This window comes from Anser cygnoides, chromosome Z (assembly GCF_040182565.1).
Source record: "Anser cygnoides isolate HZ-2024a breed goose chromosome Z, Taihu_goose_T2T_genome, whole genome shotgun sequence".
NCBI classification, from domain to species: Eukaryota; Metazoa; Chordata; class Aves; order Anseriformes; family Anatidae; genus Anser; species Anser cygnoides.
In genome coordinates, this window is record NC_089912.1 from 75150849 (window position 1) to 75167924 (window position 17076).

At 38.7% G+C, this 17076-nt stretch overlaps 1 protein-coding gene across 8 annotated transcripts in view; it reads left to right on the forward strand.

Annotated features, from left to right (window-relative positions):
• Positions 1–17076, forward strand: part of IPO11 (importin 11) — a 110332-nt gene that overhangs the window by 14946 nt on the left and 78310 nt on the right. For all 8 annotated transcript variants that reach the window (XM_066988839.1, XM_066988841.1, XM_066988838.1 and 5 more), the window contains 4 exons: positions 11–154; positions 2916–3016; positions 10331–10403; positions 13979–14182. In XM_066988839.1, coding sequence (XP_066844940.1) covers positions 17–154; positions 2916–3016; positions 10331–10403; positions 13979–14182 — 516 coding nt within the window. In that variant the 5' untranslated portion in view covers positions 11–16. The remainder of the gene's footprint in view (positions 1–10; positions 155–2915; positions 3017–10330; positions 10404–13978; positions 14183–17076) is intronic.

Consider the following 17076-nt stretch of genomic DNA (forward strand, 5'->3'; position numbering starts at 1 on the left):
ATGTTCTCAGACTTTCATGGATCTCAACAGTGCAAGTACTATTGTTTTGCAAGTCTTGACGCAAGCTACTAGTCAAGATACTGCAGTACTGAAACCAGCTGAGGAACAACTGAAGCAGTGGGAGACGCAGCCAGGTTTTTATTCAGTCTTGTTGGTAAGATACAGTGCAAAAGTGTTATTACTTACATTGTGAGTAAATTTGAATGTGACTTTTTTAGAATGCTGTTGAACAGTAATGTTTAGCTGAGGGAGGCTTTTAGTTGTCAAGGCCCAGCTGCTGCTATCTGTACAGTATGCCATGCTAAGCATTGCTGTCACTGTCTCAAAGCAGATTCTTTTCCCAGTTGTTTACAAAAAGGAGGAAATCCATCTTCTAGCATCATGATTGATTGGGCCTCTAGTGCTAAACCTGTTGTTGTCCTCTTGCGAACTGTAGATAACAGAAGGCCATTGCCAAAGAAATTGCCTCTACCACCCCAGGAGGTGGTGACAGTTGTATATGCCGAGGAAATACACCTTTTCTTTATTGTGGAGGTGGTGCATTGTGTCGGTTTTTGTAGAAGAAAAGCTCCCCGTGCTTTTCAGTGTACTGAGTTTGATTCCCAGGTTGGATTGGTTTCCTTATCAGTAGAGAGGGACTTCCAGGGAGATTACCAGACTGGCTGGTAGTAAGGTTCCCGACATGGAAAAGATGAAAACTTGTGAAGGTTCCACTGCTGTTGATGATACAGATGCATTAGCATGTTGCAAGGTGATAGAAACATCTTCTGAGAAGGAGGCCCAACAGTTTCAGAGAAGACACTCAGAATTTAACAGTGTTGTTCTTGTATTCCTTTGTGTATGTGTTTATGTGAACTATACAGTCTTAAAAAACATGCAGATAAACTGCTTTTTCTACAAACATCTGCCTTCAGTGGACACAATGACACAGAGTTGTATGGTGACGTTCTGTTCTCTGCAGACCCCCTTTTTTGAAAAGTTGAAGCAAGTCAGGATTTAGGAAGAGAGATTGAGCTGCCAAATTCAGTTTTACCTGCTGCTTAGTGTTTCGGTAGTGACAAACAATCTTGAAAGAAAACAGCAGAAATTGCCTCTGACTTAGAATTCTTTGTTTTCTGAGCATTACAGCTGTACAGCTCATGTGGTGGACACGATGAGTACTCACAGCTGTAATTGAAGTTGGTGGGAGTTTTAGATATAATGGCTAATAACTGAGGCGTTTAAAAGGATCAAATCCTGTTAATTCTATTAATGTGATCAAGTAGACCTGTTTGGGGACACATGAGACTTTCTTCAAGTGTGAAATATAAACAGTAATCTTCCAAACCAAATATAAGTGGAGAATCTCTACTTTGTTTAACTTGATTACGGGAATCCGACTGTCTGAAGGAGAAGGTAGCTGGTATCTTCTTAGTGGAGCAGAAAATGAGGTCTTGAGGGGTGAAGCAGGTGGTTGTAAATGGAGAGTCGGTAAGACAGCTAATCCCTATGGGATAGGGGAGTAATCTAAGCACTTAACGTCAGATATCTCTTATGGGATGATCAAGACAGAAAACCGTAATTCACAGTGAAACCCATCTGTGAATCTATAACCTTTAGTACCCAGTGGAGATGTTAATATTTATTTCTATGCTTCTTGTGAAGGTGTTATGTACCTCTCTTGAAGAACAGAGATGAAAAGTCAGAGTTAGAATGTTTGTTTTGAAAAGCAACCTTTGTCCTTTACCAGTTGTATGAGTTTGTGGTGTTCTTGTAGCTGTAATGCTGTCACAGAAATTACAACCTTTTTGGTATTTTTCTAAAGCTTGCTAGTTTCGAACTGATACCTTTGTTAGCATTTAAGTGTTTGCTTTGTAGTGATTGGGGTTTGTGGCTTTTTTGGTGTGTTGCTTGATGATCTTAGGTTTCTATAGTCCTCAGCTCTTTGAAGAGTGTATTTTTAATTGCATCAAACCTGGCACCCAATTGTAGCAGAATCTTCTGACCTGAAACCTTGTGTTTTAGTAGAGTTCTGAAGCTAACTCATTCAAGTGCACTATAAAATAAGACCACTGAGCTTATGCCAGTTTATCCCCCAAAGAAGAGTAATGTCTCTCACCCTCAAGACGAAACCATCTAGTGTAGTCACCCTTTTCTTAAGGGGATGGTGGACACAGCTGTAAAGCAGCAGGAGAGCTGCTATCCAGAGTAGTACCCGTATTAAGTTTCAATAGCCATCATTTATTTCAGCTTTTCCCAGTTGGTTAATTTTACAACGGCACCATATAAAATAATACCTGTATGTGTGTATATGCATTTGTGTGTATATGTATGTATTGTGTGTGTGAATATATGTGTATATATAAGTATATACACAGATACCTACATAACTCTAGCAGCAGAAGCTAATTTTCAAGAATAAGCATAGGCAAGTTTGAGAGTTGCTCTCCTAGCAGGTCACTGTTTTCCTGTCTACCATATTGGTAGTGAGGAAGGTTCTTTGCGTGGGTCAAGATAATGAAGAAATTTCTTGAAAGATTTTGGAAATCTGCGTGATACAGAATACTGTTTTTCCTGCAGCCAGAATCCATCTGTTTTGTTAAAAAAAAAAAAAATGTAATAACTGGTTGATGCTAGTAGTTATTGCTGTTATATTCCCTGCTCAGCCAGACAAGATTAGAATTATCTTTACACTATATATTGGTCTTATTTTTTGTAAATTATTAGACCTAGTGCTAAGCACTTCTGTGATCTTTTAAAAGTAGTTTTTAACATGTTATTTCACTTGCCTGTCAAATGCTGACTGTGCATTTTGGTTATATACAACTGTATATACAGAGGTAGGTGTATTTATACATATGCCAGTGCATATGTTTATACAACTTCTATCCTGTGAGTGTCATGCTGAATAACTTTTAACTTATTTTTTTAAACAGAACATCTTCACAAATCATACCCTGGATGTGAATGTCAGATGGTTAGCTGTGCTGTACTTTAAAAATGGAATTGATCGCTATTGGAGACGAGTTGCGCCACAGTAAGTTCTAGTTTTCTTGCACTTAACTTACAATAGGTTTTGTTACACTTACCCAACTGGAAACAGTATGTTTCTTGGCTGATAGCAGCAGCTTTGGAATTGACGGTGGAATTGATAGAACATCTCAATATTGGGGATCATTAATGAATCAGTCTGTGTTCATATTACTTCTTACAACTGTTCATATTTTTACTCTCAAACTGAGTTACGAGTTTTATTTCATAGATGCCAGATTTTGAAGCGACGTAAGTTTTATGAAGTTATGACCTAGATAGATTATTAGATGTGACAGGTAGGAGGCTTCTTGGAGAGGTTATTTGAGACACATTAATTCAGAATTCTTATCGAATATATAGAATCATAGAATGGTTTGGCTTCCAACCACCTTGCCTTGGGCAGGGACACTTCCCACTAGGCCAGGTTGCCCAGAGCCCCATCCAGCCTGGCCTTGAGCACTTCTAGGGATGGGACATCCACAGCTCCTCTGCACAACCTGTGCCAGTGCCTCACCACCCTCTGAGTAAAGAACTTTTTCCTGATGTCTTATCTAAATCTACCCTTTTTTAGTTTGATGCCATTTCCCCTTGTTCCTTTTATATGAGAAAGAGGCAATAGCTGTCATGATAGAAAGTTCTGGTCCTCTTTTTTGTTGTTCTGATAATGCATGATAAAAAGTTCTCCAAAGAAACTAAAAATCTAGCCAGTATTCGTGAGCATTTACTTAAAAGTTAAGAATGCCATTATAATTTGTGGTAACTACAGAGCTATATATTTGTCACTGCTCTGTGTGTGAGTTATTTTCTTTTTCCTTTAAAAGTAGATGTAATTTAAAAAACGGTTTCAATTTTCCTTAGTTTTACAGGAGCTATGACAGACCTGGAATTGTTACGTCTGTCTTTTAGATGCTAATGATATCGATAGGTGGAACATCAGTGTCAGGTTGTGTAGGGTGTAAACTGGAATTTCAGGTCCAGTTTTTATGGAGTATAACTGTAAACTAAAAAGAAAAACTAAAACTCAGAAAGTATGGCATGGTTTCCATAATGTTTTGTGAGGTAGTTTAGTGTAGTTTGCCTTGTACTGTAAGCTTTTTTGAAGACCCACCAAGTTTATGTGTCAGTAAGAGGGAAAAGTAGTGAAATTCTCTACCTACAGGGCATTTCAAATAGTGTGGTATTCCATTATTACGTGAAGCACTGGAACTTTTGCATAGGTGGATTAGTATATGATTGAAAAACGTATGCAAGCAGATTCTCTTTTTTGAGAGGAAAATACTGTCTTGGGCATGGTTAAAATTACAAGATAATGCTGTTTACATTACTGCTGCTTACTTAACAAGTATTAGTCAAACCAGTTAAAATACATTGTTCCAATGTGTTATTTTTTTTGGATAGATATTAGTAGCACTGGCGTAAAAGTCAGTGATTAATTTCCTGCAGAAGTAATGACTGCAATCTTTTTAGTGTGAGGTAAAAAATGAGTAACAGTCTTTCAACATGCTTTTACTGTTGCAAATGTAATGTAATAAAAAAAAAAATAAAATCACTGGTTACTATTAAAGATTGCATGGAGTAAATCCATGTTAGATTTTCATACTGCCCATTTTTAACCCTATTCTAATTGTCTTTCTCAATTTCTTCTGTGGGACATCTTGCCAGTATTTTGTGCTAACACAGATCAGTTTTCTTTTTGTTGAATATGTTGAAATCATTTTGAGAAATACTGTTCTTAGTGGCAGTTCCTCAGTCGTTCTTTGAAACAGTTGTGTTTTGGATACCATGATTTTTGGAGGTTACATTCAACAGGTTGCATTTTTTCTTTAGTCCTTGTATAATTCTCATCTTTCACCTCATCTCTCAGATCAGCAGCTGTCACTTGTCCATACATGGTAGTACGTCGAAGCTTGCTCTGATCTTTCTAGACTGTTTGGTTGAAAAATTTGTACTATTGACACTTCGGCCATTTGCCAAATTTGAAATTTGGTGCGTAGATTGAAGAACTGTGAGAACTGAAAGAGTTCTTGCAGATAAATGACCTCTTCATGTAGCTTTAATTCATTAGTAAAACAGCTAAAGAAGGATTCTTTTAGACTGCTAGTCTTGAATATTTATATACTTGTGGAGAATCTTGAATCTCTAAAAACTTTCACAACCAGTAAAATGCCTCTGTTGTACAAGCGTACTGAAGTTAGTTTTCTTTCAATATAGCAGGACTAGTTTTACCCTACTTCTCTGCATTTGTGGTTTCACAACTGCTAGTACTACAAGGCAGGAAAATATATATTAAGTTGAGATCATGAATTCTTTGGAGAGTACAGTGGTTGAGTGTTTCATTATAATAAAATACACAGTTACAGAAGGGTGAATACAAACTATTTTTTTAAAAGAAAGTGAACCTTCTGAAATATTTTGCTTTTAGCACACATTCACCACTGCTATTTATCCTACTCATGCTACTCATTCTTTACCTGCCTTAAACTAAAATCAGCATTTTTGGGTGAGAGTATATTTAGAGATGGGCATTTGAATGTCCTTTCTCCTATTTTTCTCAGGCAGTTTTCCAGATTGCTACAGGAAGGAGTCTAGGATTGTAATGGCCTGTTTTCAGGCACAATTTTGTCTATCTTTTGGAAGTGTTACCAGCTTCCTCATTTTACAATTTTGCACATTTTTGGCTTCTTTAGAAAAGACTTCTTTAATCTGAATGGTATTAAGAGTTCATTTTCCTGAAAATACTTTTGATTTCACAGAGAATTTATATTAATTCCTGTCTTCTGTGGACTTAATTCTTTGATTTGATTACTGTGGTAGCAACTTGTGTAATATTTTTGTTTTAACACTAATTATAAGTATCTTCAGATTCATATTTCTGGTTTATGAACTAGTTGGAAAAAGATCAAAAACTTTGAAACTGCAAACTGTGGAAGAGTACAACATAGAGTTTAAAATTGTTCTGCAGAAGATCTTAATTTTTTGTTTGTGATTCAGTGCTGAGGTGAAACAGTTTGTTGAATAACATGCATTCTTCCTAATTTCTGGTTTGCCTACAACTTCACTATGGAGTTGTGGGTTTTTCTTGCAATATAATAAAGGATGAAGATGGTTTTCAGCCGTTATGTCTCAACTCTGCAGTAGGTGAATATGTAGCTGGGGTTCCAGTGTCCAGCAGATGTCACTGTTGGATTAGCTACATGGTAAATTCTTCCATCCTCCTGTGAGCGGCCTGAGACTACTTTACTTGTACAAATCACATAAAAATGCGCTATACCACTTGAATCCTAATTAGTTTCTTAAATTCTTATACTTAGTATTTGCCAGCTTTGCTTGTCATAAGCTTTTGTATTTGAGGAGTTCATCCTCATGAGTCCTTTTTTCCTTTTTTTCTTTAAAATTACTTTTGAAAATAAGGCTTATTATGCAGTTATAAGTCACCAATGAAACAATGAATGGCCCACCCCTGTGTACAATACTTAGTGATATGTCTTTGATTTGGGAAATAGTACATATTTGTGCAAAGGCGGGTAAAAAGTAAAAATAACAGAATTGCTGCGAATGTTTGATCTTAGGGTAAATACTACTTTTTTGTATTTTGAGATGAATATTTAATACTTGCCTAGATTAGTGTAGATTAGTTTTGTTTTAGGGAGCTTTAGGTATAATTTTAAATCTTGCTGTGTAGAAAGTGTGGGTTAGTATCATAGACTGGCAACTGAGATCAGACAACAGGAAGTGGTAGTGTTAGTGTGTTTAATCTCTGATTCTAGCTACTAGACTTCATTTGAGATGTGATAATTGAATGCATGCATCTAAATCATTGTGATGCGAGGTAAAATTTTCCTAAATAACCTTGATTGATGTATGCAAGAAACAGATTTCTAGCTATCATCAGTAAATAAAAGAGCATTTATTTTTCCTGACTATATAATCAAATACCAACAAGGCATTTTGGAAAGCAGTTTTTCCTGTCCAGAAATTAAAAGGAGTTATGTGGCTCATATGAAGCCCGAAGCAGTAGGGGAGTGATACGATATTTTGTAACATGAACTCATAAACTGATAAAGAGGTCACTTAAAGAAGTATAAAGGTAGTTTAAAGCTTTACTTGAATGAAAATTGACCTTTATGGCTTACAGTTTGTCCTTCTTACTTGTCTTCCTTGCATTTTGTAGAATCATAGAGTCACAGAATGGTTTGGGTTGGAAGGGACCTTAAAGACAACCCAGTTCCAACCCCCTGCCATGGACAGGGATGCCTCCCACCAGACCAGGTTGCCCAGAGCCCCATCCAGCCTGTCTTTGAACACTTGCAGGGATGGGGCATCCACACCTTCTCTGGGCAACTTGTGCAAGTGCTTCGCCATGTTCATAGTAAAAAATTTCTTCCCAATGTATGATCTAAATCTACCCTATTCAAGTTTGGAGCTGTTACTGCTTGTCCTGTCACTACATGCCCTTGTAAGAAGTACATTTTCAACATTCCTGTAGGCCCCCTTTAGGTACTGGAAGGCTGCTTTAAGGTGTCCCTGGAGCCTTCTCTTCTCCAGGCTGAACACCCCCAACTCGCTCAGCCTATCACAGAATCATCTAGGTTGGAAGAGACCTCCAAGATCACCGAGTCCAACCTCTGACCTAACACTAACAAGTCCTCCACTAAACCATATCACTAAGCTCTACATCTAAACGTCTCTTAAAGACCTCCAGGGATGGTGAATCAACCACTTCCCTGGGTAGCCCATTACAATGCCTAACAACCCTTTCAGTAAAGAAGTTCTTCATAATACCTAACCTAAACCTCCCCTGGCGCAGCTTTAGCCAATTCCCCCTCATCCTGTCACCAGGCACGTGGGAGAACAGACCAGCCTCCTTTAAGGTACCTGTAGGGTTCGATAAGGTCGCCCCTGAGCCTCCTCTTCTCCAGGCTGAACAAGCCCAGCTCCCTCAGCCGCTCCTCGTAAGACTTGTTCTCCAGACCCCTCACCAGCTTCGTTGCCCTTCTCTGGACTCGCTTGAGCACCTCCATGTCCTTCTTGTAGTGAGGGGCCCCTCACTGGAGTGGTGCTCCAGCCCCTTGATCGTCTTTGTGGCCTTCCTCTGGGCTTGCTCCAACAGCTCCACGTCCTTCTCATGTTTGGGGCCCCAGAGCTGAATGCAGCACTCCAGGTGGGGTCTCACAAGAGCAGAGCAGAGGGGGAGAATCACCTCCCTCATCCTGCTAGCCACAGTTTTGATGCAGCACAGAAAGCCAACTCTATCCTGGGCTGCAAACACACATTGTCAGCTCATGTTTAGCTTCTCATTAAGCAAAACCCCCAGGTCCTTCCCCTGAGGGCTGCTCTCAATCCATTCTCTGCCTAGCCCATGCTTAGGGTTGCCCTGACAGAGTTGCAGGATTTTGCACTTGGCCTTGTAGTTGCATGAGGTTGCTGCATGCAGGCCTTGAACTGCATGAGGTTCATATGGGCCCACCTCTCAAGCCTTAGCATACTTTCTAGGAGGGTCACCTCCTTTTCCATCAGCTCCTTATTTACCATGTGCCTTAGCATAGTTTGCAGGAGGATGTGCTTCATGATGTTGCCTGGCACAGAGGTGAGATTGATGGGCCTGTAGTTTTCCAGGTGCAAGACTTCATACTCAGTGTTGTTGAACTACACGAGGTTCACACAGTCCCACTTCTCAAACCTGTCAAGGTTCCTCTGTATGGCATCTGTATCTGGCATCAGATCAATTGCACCACATAGCTTGGTGCCATTGTAAAACTTGGTGAGGGTGCACTCAATCCTAATCAAGTCAATGTTGCTGACAAAGATGTTAAATAAGACCAGTCCCAATACTGACCCCTGAGGAACACCACTCGTCACTGGTCTCCACCTGGACACTGAACCATTCACTGCAACTTTTTGAATGCGGCCACCCAGCCAATTCCTTATTGGAGTGGTCCATCTGTCAAATCCAATTTGGAGACAAGGATGTTGTGTGGGACAGTGTCAAATGCTTTGCATGAGTCCAGGCAGAGGATGTCAGTTGCTCTTCCCCTATCTACCAAAGCTGTACCCCCATTGTAGAAGGCCAGCAAATGTGTCAGGCACATGTGCCCTTAGTGAAGCTATGGTGGCTGTCACCAGTCACCTCCTTATTTTCCATGTGCCTTAGTGTAGTTTGCAGGGGGATGTGTTCCATGATGTTGCCTGGCATAGGGGTGAGACTGACTGGCCTCTAGTTCCCTGGGTTGTCTTTTTTTCCCTTAAAAAAAAAAAAAAGGCATTACGTTTTCCCTCTTCCAATCGGTGGGAACTACACTGGACTGCCATGACTTCTCAAACGTGATTGAGAGTGGCTTAGCAACTTCATCCATGGGTTCCTTTAGGTCCTTTGGTTACATTTCATCAGGTCCCATGAACTTGTGCACCTCATTCTCCCTGTCCCTTCCTTTGCCTTCTGTGACTCGGGTGTTGTGCCTAGAGCACTTCCTGGTGCAGATTGAGGCAAAAAAGTCATTGAGTACCTCAGCCTTCCTCATTTCACGTGTAACCAGGTCTCCCGTTTCCTTCTTGAGAGCACCCATGTTTTCCCTAGCCTTCCTTTTATCAGTGATGTACTTGTAGAAGTCCTTCTTGTTGCCCTTGACCTCCCTGGCCATATTCAATTCTACCTGGGCTTTAACTGTCCTAACTTGACCCCTGGCTGCTCAGACAATGTCTCTGTGTTCCCTCCTGGTTACTTGTCCACCCTTTGTAAGCAATATAACTTTCTTCCTTTAGTACTTTCTTAGTTCAGTAAGTTGAAAAGGATTATTGCTTTTGTATCTGATTGCCTTATTCTTAGCACCTTTTTGTCCTGATCCACTAGCGTATATGGGCCAGGTCATGCTGCAGTCATAATTGTCATAGTAATAACTGTATAATAACTCTTTAATAACAACCAGTTCATACTTTATATAGCTTTTTTCCTTAATATAGCTGTGTACCCTACTGTATGTGTGAACTTTGTCTTTTGCTTCTTGGGTTTGCAGAGGTCACAATAAAACCTGATTTCAAAGGGCTTCATAAGTACTTGGATGTTTCACTGTTCCCTCTCTTTTCAAATACCTTGAGATAGCAGAATTACAGTGGATGTGCTCTTGATAGTTTATCAAGCTGAAATACATGAGTTTCAAGAACATGGTGTTTAAAAGTAATCTTTAGCATTTGTGCAACTGAATTTGACTGAATAATGATCAGCTTCTGTGTCCATTAATAGTGACAAAATAATTCTAAGTATAAATTAGTAGTTGGGTTTTGTTGAAAATGAAATGATATTCTAATAATTGTATTCTTACAGTGCTCTTTCTGAAGAAGAAAAAACTACGTTGCGTGCTGGACTTATTGCCAACTTTAATGAGCCAGTGAACCAGGTTGGTGGTGAATGACTCATTATTACTGTCCTAGCAAATGCTTGTATTGGTGTATAATTTGGTTTCTTTATTTACAAAGTGTACGAGAATAATAATGAAGTTGACAAGTTGCAATTTATGTGTTGCCTCTCAGAATGTTTTTCTATATATGATAATTCAATGTGGTCTCTTTCTTGTTTTGTTTTGCTTTTTTGTTTAGTTTGTTTGTTCTTTGTTGCAGTGACAGGTCATGTTGCCCCTTACTGTTATGCAGCTGCTTGGTGAAATGATTCAGGGAATGGGTGTAGCTCAAAAATAACCCTCTCCCTACTCCTGCTCCTTTGTGCCTTACTTTTTACAGATGTATCTGTTCTCTCCGTTTGATCTGCCTCCCAGTATAGCCATACACGGAAGTGTGGTGGCGTTGGTGTAGCAGGAATGAGCTGTTGAAAAAGCTGCTGCATAAACCTGCCTAAGCAGTATTGCTGTCACATGTCTAATCACAGCATTAATTAATTTAAATAAGCATGATAAAGATTCAGTATGATGGTGTCTTGTCTTACATAATTTAAAGTGACTAATATTAAGCTACCGTTTGGATTAGAATAAGGATTTATTGTTAAATTGAGTTAAGAGCTAATGCTAAGGGTTCAAAATAGGCATAGATGAATCAGTCTTCCTTCTACTACAGCATTCTTGCTCACAGATTGACATTCTGAAAGGAAGTTATTAGCTAATATTTTAAGTTATGTCTTAAAGAATTTGGAAGACAAAACATAGATATGATTTGCAAAAGGTAAAACTTAAACAGAAAAGGTATAGGAAACAAGCTTTCATTCTGCAAACAGTTCAGTTTTTAGCTTCTCTTAAATTCCTTCATGGGATTACTGCTATTCATAGGATTACAGCAATATATCAAAGGGTAATTTATGCTTTGTAGAAGTCACTTGTGCAGTGATGATTTTGAGTAGAATTTAGTTTTTATTTCAAATATATTTTTTAAATGCCAGTAGGCATAGGAATTGTTAATTTTTCATGTAAATACCATTTCAGTGTAAAAGTATGACCAAATATTACTTATTTTTCAACCAAAAGAAACTATGAAGTGTTTCATGCTGGACCATTATGTGTGCATCATTTATGCAATTGCTAGGTAGCGCAGAGTTTAGCATATATTTCATTTTAAAGTGACTGCATGATATTCATGTTTCTAAAAAATGTTAAATGCATTGTATCTAAAAAATTGCAACTTTATCAATAAGTTCTCCCATTAGTATTTAGTCAGTTTATCTGCAAACACAGTAGTATATCTTACAGTTGCAAATTCTACTGCTGATGAACAGTTAGGCAATTTAAGACTGTAGTTGGATGCGGAGACTTGAACCTTTTAAACTGACATTTATAAGAATATGGATTTATGTATTTATCTGTCTGTATGACAATGTCAGGATTCAAGATGCGGAGGGGTTTATTTTGTGCCAGCACTGTGATCCTGAGTGTTTGCCCAGACAGTTGTTGTGATATTGAAATGTATTTATAGAGACTTTATTGATGCTTATTCAAAGCATGCAGCATGGTTCATGAACCACAGATAAACCACACAGAATTTTGTGCTATGTATCCTGCACATTGTTTGCTAACATGCTTTGATGTTAAGGTTCTTGGGGCGTGCATAGTTGGCAGTTGTAGGAAGGTATTTCAGTCCATTTCCCATTCTTCCCTATCGCCCAAACTGTTCTATAGGCATCTTGATGTTTCCTTTCAGAGGCAATGTTCATTTAGTCCCCACTCTGATAAGCCTGAAATTTGGTATCTTGTGTTCTTCATGAGTGCCATTTTTTTAGTCACAGATACTTCATAACAGTTCCTTGTGCTTTCTGCATCATTAAAAGCAGGAAAATTATAACCATTTTATGTATAAAAATGAAAACAAAAACAACAAAAAAGTACCTCAAAATATAAGAATTAGACATGGTATTATGATGACTTCCTCTGACTTCCAGGGGAGGGGGAGAAGAAAAACAGAACATATGATGGGAGCATAATTTCCATGCCCTCTGATGATATTTACCATATAGAAGGAACAGTGAAATAAAATGCTCATTGAAATCTGACATTAGATTTTTTTTCTACTTAAATAGCCAATACCTCAAGACAAAAGTACTCTTAGCGTCCCTGTAGAAGTTCCTTGTGTTATATCTGGAAAAGAGTTTATTTGCTCCCTCCTGCCAATCAACATCACTTGATCCAAGAGTAAATAAACCTCCTGGTTCTTCTTTGCAAACTTTGACATCAGCTTTCTGAAGAAAGCTCCCTTATCAAGCAGGCAGCAGTGAATATTGTAGAGAGTTTTGTGGAGGTGGTCAGACTTCGTATTTAACAGCTAAGGAAGCGGTAAAGGAAGGAGGGCATGGTTATTACCTCTTATGCCCTTAAATTGCTGGAACTACCTTTGATAACATCAGAAGGTAACTGCTAGTGTGGTGGTTGTTGTAAGGGTGGGAACAACGGCTTCATTAAGGTTATCTGATGAAGGGCCTTTTCAGTGTGAAGGAGATAACAGACAGAGCCTGATTGATGAGGGCTGACAGACAATGCCACACACTAAGAGTCTGCTGCCACTAACTGGTGGGCAATTAAGGAACTCCAGGCATGGCTCTGAAGAGAGTCAACCTGGACTTTGTAAGGGATTAGAACTGGGAAAGAACAACATCATGAGGTTTGGGGTTATTTGGGATGAGAGTATGTGAAACTACGCAAAGTTTATTAAGAAATGTTTAGGGGGAGAAGTAAAGTGGGGAATAGGCAGGAAGGTGTATAGGAGGGGCCAGCCCTGTAAACCACAGCTGGTCAATACCCTTGTCTGAACAAGTGCTGTGCCTGATCTCTACAGTCTGTCCTATCTTCAGGTTAAATCCCTTCTTGGATATCTTTTGGTGTAATCTCACTCTCTTGCATGTGTGCACTGCAAGGGATAGGTACCAGCTAATAGTGAAACTGGTGTGTTTGGTGCTAGCAACTGAAGTTGGAGGGTGCAGGTGTCCCTGGCCTGTGCTATGAGGATCTGGAGCAGGTGAGAGCTATTTGGATGGGACTGTTGGTTGCAGGACTAGGTGCCAGTAGCTGGAGGGAAGGAAAGTCTCTGTCTAAAAGTTAAAAATCGCACCCAGGGATAGCAGAAATAAGGGTGATTGGTATTCAGAATTCTATGGTATATTTTTTTTGGTAGGAAGTGGTAGAAAAGATGATTAACTAAAAAGTGTTTCCCAGTATCTGATTCTTCATTAACATGATTTCTATAACAAATGACTTCAGTGATCTTTATGTAAAATTTAAACAGTTTAGTGAGCTCAACATTTTATGTAATATTTAATCATAAAATTGAAGTACAGTTTTCTTCCACTTTATTTGTGTTCTGCAAACTTTGAAATAGCTTAAGGGGAAGAAAACAACACAAACCCTGTCAATCTGTACTAACTTATTTTTAATTCAGGTTTTATTTGGCTGTTGAATTCTGCAGTGTCTGTTTTCTAAATGATTTTTGACATTGTGGTACCTGTATTTATTTATTTATTTTTCTTTTTTTTTTTTTTCAGATAGCAACTCAGATCTCTGTGCTAATAGCTAAAGTTGCGAGGGTGGACTGCCCGAGGCAATGGCCAGAACTGATACCCACTCTTCTGGAATCTGTGAAAGTCCAAGATGATCTTCGACAACACAGAGCATTACTTACCTTTTATCATGTTACAAAGACTCTGGCATCCAAACGGCTCGCTGCAGATAGGAAGCTTTTCTATGATGTAAGTAATGTAATGCAGTATTGTAGTGTATAGGCAAACAGCTTGTCTTACATGATTGCTGCTTCCCTGTGTTTAGCTGGCACTGAATTAATGGCAGGTATGTTGACTTTTGTGTCTGTATTTGAAGCAGAAAAACTCCTACTTTGGTGGTTATATGTACAATATGAAATATTTGAAAGTCAATTTCTTTATGAAATGTTTTTGAGATTTTTATTAACTTTGTATGTGACAAATATTTTTATAATGTGACTCATGTTTATGACTTGGGTGTTTTTTATAACAACTTGTGTTAAGAAGCAGAGTTTGATCTGCAACACAATCTGTGCAAATCAGCCTTTTGTTATCAGGCCCTAAAGCAGATGTTGTATATAACTTGCAGTGTTTTTGGAAGACTGCTCTGGATTCATAACTCAATAGTTTAAACAGTGCCAAATTTTAGACTTCCATAACTCAATATTTTATCCTTCATTATTAGTGGAAGTGTGTTCATGATGACAGGGCTTTTATCAGATCAACTTCTTTCTCCAGGTTAATTAAACGATAAGACATGAATGAAAATGCCAAATCTTGTCTCATCCAGCTTGTAATCTCCATTGTAAGAGTCCACTGATTAGAACACAGGTTTGTCTTTGGCTGAATCTCCAGTCCAGTTTGGAGTTAGGCAATGATACAGTACAGATAACTGAATTTAGTGAGCTAAACATCTTTTCCAAGCATGTTGCATTTGAAGTTTCAAAATTTTATTTCATTTCTTGATTTAAAAAAAAAAAAAGCTTATCACACAGGTATTGAAGAATGCTTCTGAAGGTTTACTTACTTATCTATGTAGAAATAATTTGTCTGGTTGTGAGATCATCAAGGTGAAATGAAGTCAGCAGGAGCTTGAGGGACTGAAGGCTGATTCCTGTAATAGGACAGGACTGAGATGATAAGTTTTTGTGAGGGGTTTGTGTGTGGAGAAACAGTTTTTCCTCCCTCAGACATATATAGGTACGGATGAATATAATCCCTATATAGGAAATATTTGTATTTAAATTTTGCAATCTGTTAGACTATTATACACGACTTGAGTACTTGTACAATACAGGTTTTGGTAGATTCAGTTCTTTATTCGAAAGTAATAAAGAGCAAGATAATTACTTGTTTTCTAGTGTTCTCATAAAATAAGCAGCTGTGAATGTTGCTGATGCTTATGGAGATAGAAAAAAAATAAAAGCCCAACCTCAAAGCGCCATCTACGTAAATAGTCAAATCTCAGTACAGGGGCAGAAAGGAATTCATAGGTCATAAGGTGTAGTATTTTTAAAGTTGTCTTGTCCAACAGTACCTTTGCTGTTTTTCAGCCATTTCACAAGATTCAAAAAGAGCTCAGTTACCTTCAATCATATTTCACTTGTTTCCAGCAAGCTCATTAAGTTTGTATGAACCTTCTTCCTTGTGGAATACCGTTTTTCCAGCACTACAGTTTCTTTGTATATTCTTTGGTTTGTAGAGAAAGAAAATTTCAGGTGTGAAGAAAAGCCATATAACAATTTTTTTTTAAGATTTATAGGGCATTTCATATCCAAAATACAATTGAAATTTCCTAACATTTAAGCACAGTCTAAGTCTTTACATTTAAATGTTTGCTGGTTTTTAGCTTTTGGGTAAATTCAATACCTAGAGTTCTTCTATCATCTGATTTGAAATTAACAGAAATATTAGTGTGTTCATTTTCACTGTGAAGAGAAATAAACAGCTCTGAACTCTGTATGTGCATAGTTTTTTAACCTTATGTGGAAGAAGGAGATTTTTTGAGCATCTGGTACTATGGTATTCATATTTTATGATTTTTTTTAACAGCAGCAAAACTGGTCAACTTTGCAGTTTGCTTCTTCTGTCTCCTGGTAAAGGGAATTCACATTCTTTGAGTGGCAGGTGATTTCTCTTGGACAGGTTATTATTTCTCATAATAAATAAGAGCCATTCTAAACATTTGTACAGCTTCTGAGTGTCTGTACTTCAGAACTTCTGTATCTTTTGAAACAAGGACAATGTTTGTTATCCTAATTCTTACTTTTGAGTATCGATCATCTGGACGAGCTACATGGCTGTATTGGAAAAGATACTGTGAATTGTTGCAAATCAGTGAAAACATCAGTTACTTTTTTTTTCCAGTTTCTTACAGTTTTTGGGCCTTCTCCAGCTTGGCCTTGAACACCTCCAGGGATGGGGCATCCAGAGCTTCTCTGGGCAGCCTGTGCTACTGCCTCACCTCCCTCTGAGTGAGAAGAATTTCCTCCTAACATCTATAGTCGAAATCTTTCCTCTTTCAGTTTAAAAACATTCCTTCTTGTCCTATCATTATTTGCCTGAGCAAAAAGTCACTCTCCATCTTTTTTTATAAGCCCCCTTTAAGTAATGAAAAGCTGCAATGAGGTCTCCTTGAAGCCTTCTCTTCTTCAGGCTGAACAGCCCCAGCTCTCTCAACCTGTCTTCATAGGAGGTGCTCCAGCCCTCTGATCATCGTTGTGGCCCTCCTCTGGACTCACTTTAACAGCTCCACATCCTTGTGCTGGGGACCTCAGACCCAGATGCAGGACTCCAAGTGGGGCCTCACAAGAAAAGAGCAGCAGGGCACAATCCCCTCCCTCCACCTGCTGGCCACTCCTCTGTTGATGCAGCCCAGCATGCAGTTGGCCATCTGTGCTGCAAATGCACATTGCCAGCTTATGCTGAGCTCTTTGTCCACCAGAACCACCAGGTCTGTCTCTGCAGGGCTGCTCTCAGCATGTCTGTACTTATGTCTGGAATTGCCCCAGCCCAGGGGCAATGTCACTGTCACCAGCGCACCTTGCACTTGGACTTGTTGAATCTCATAAGGATCACTTGGGCTCACTTCTCCAGCCTTTCCA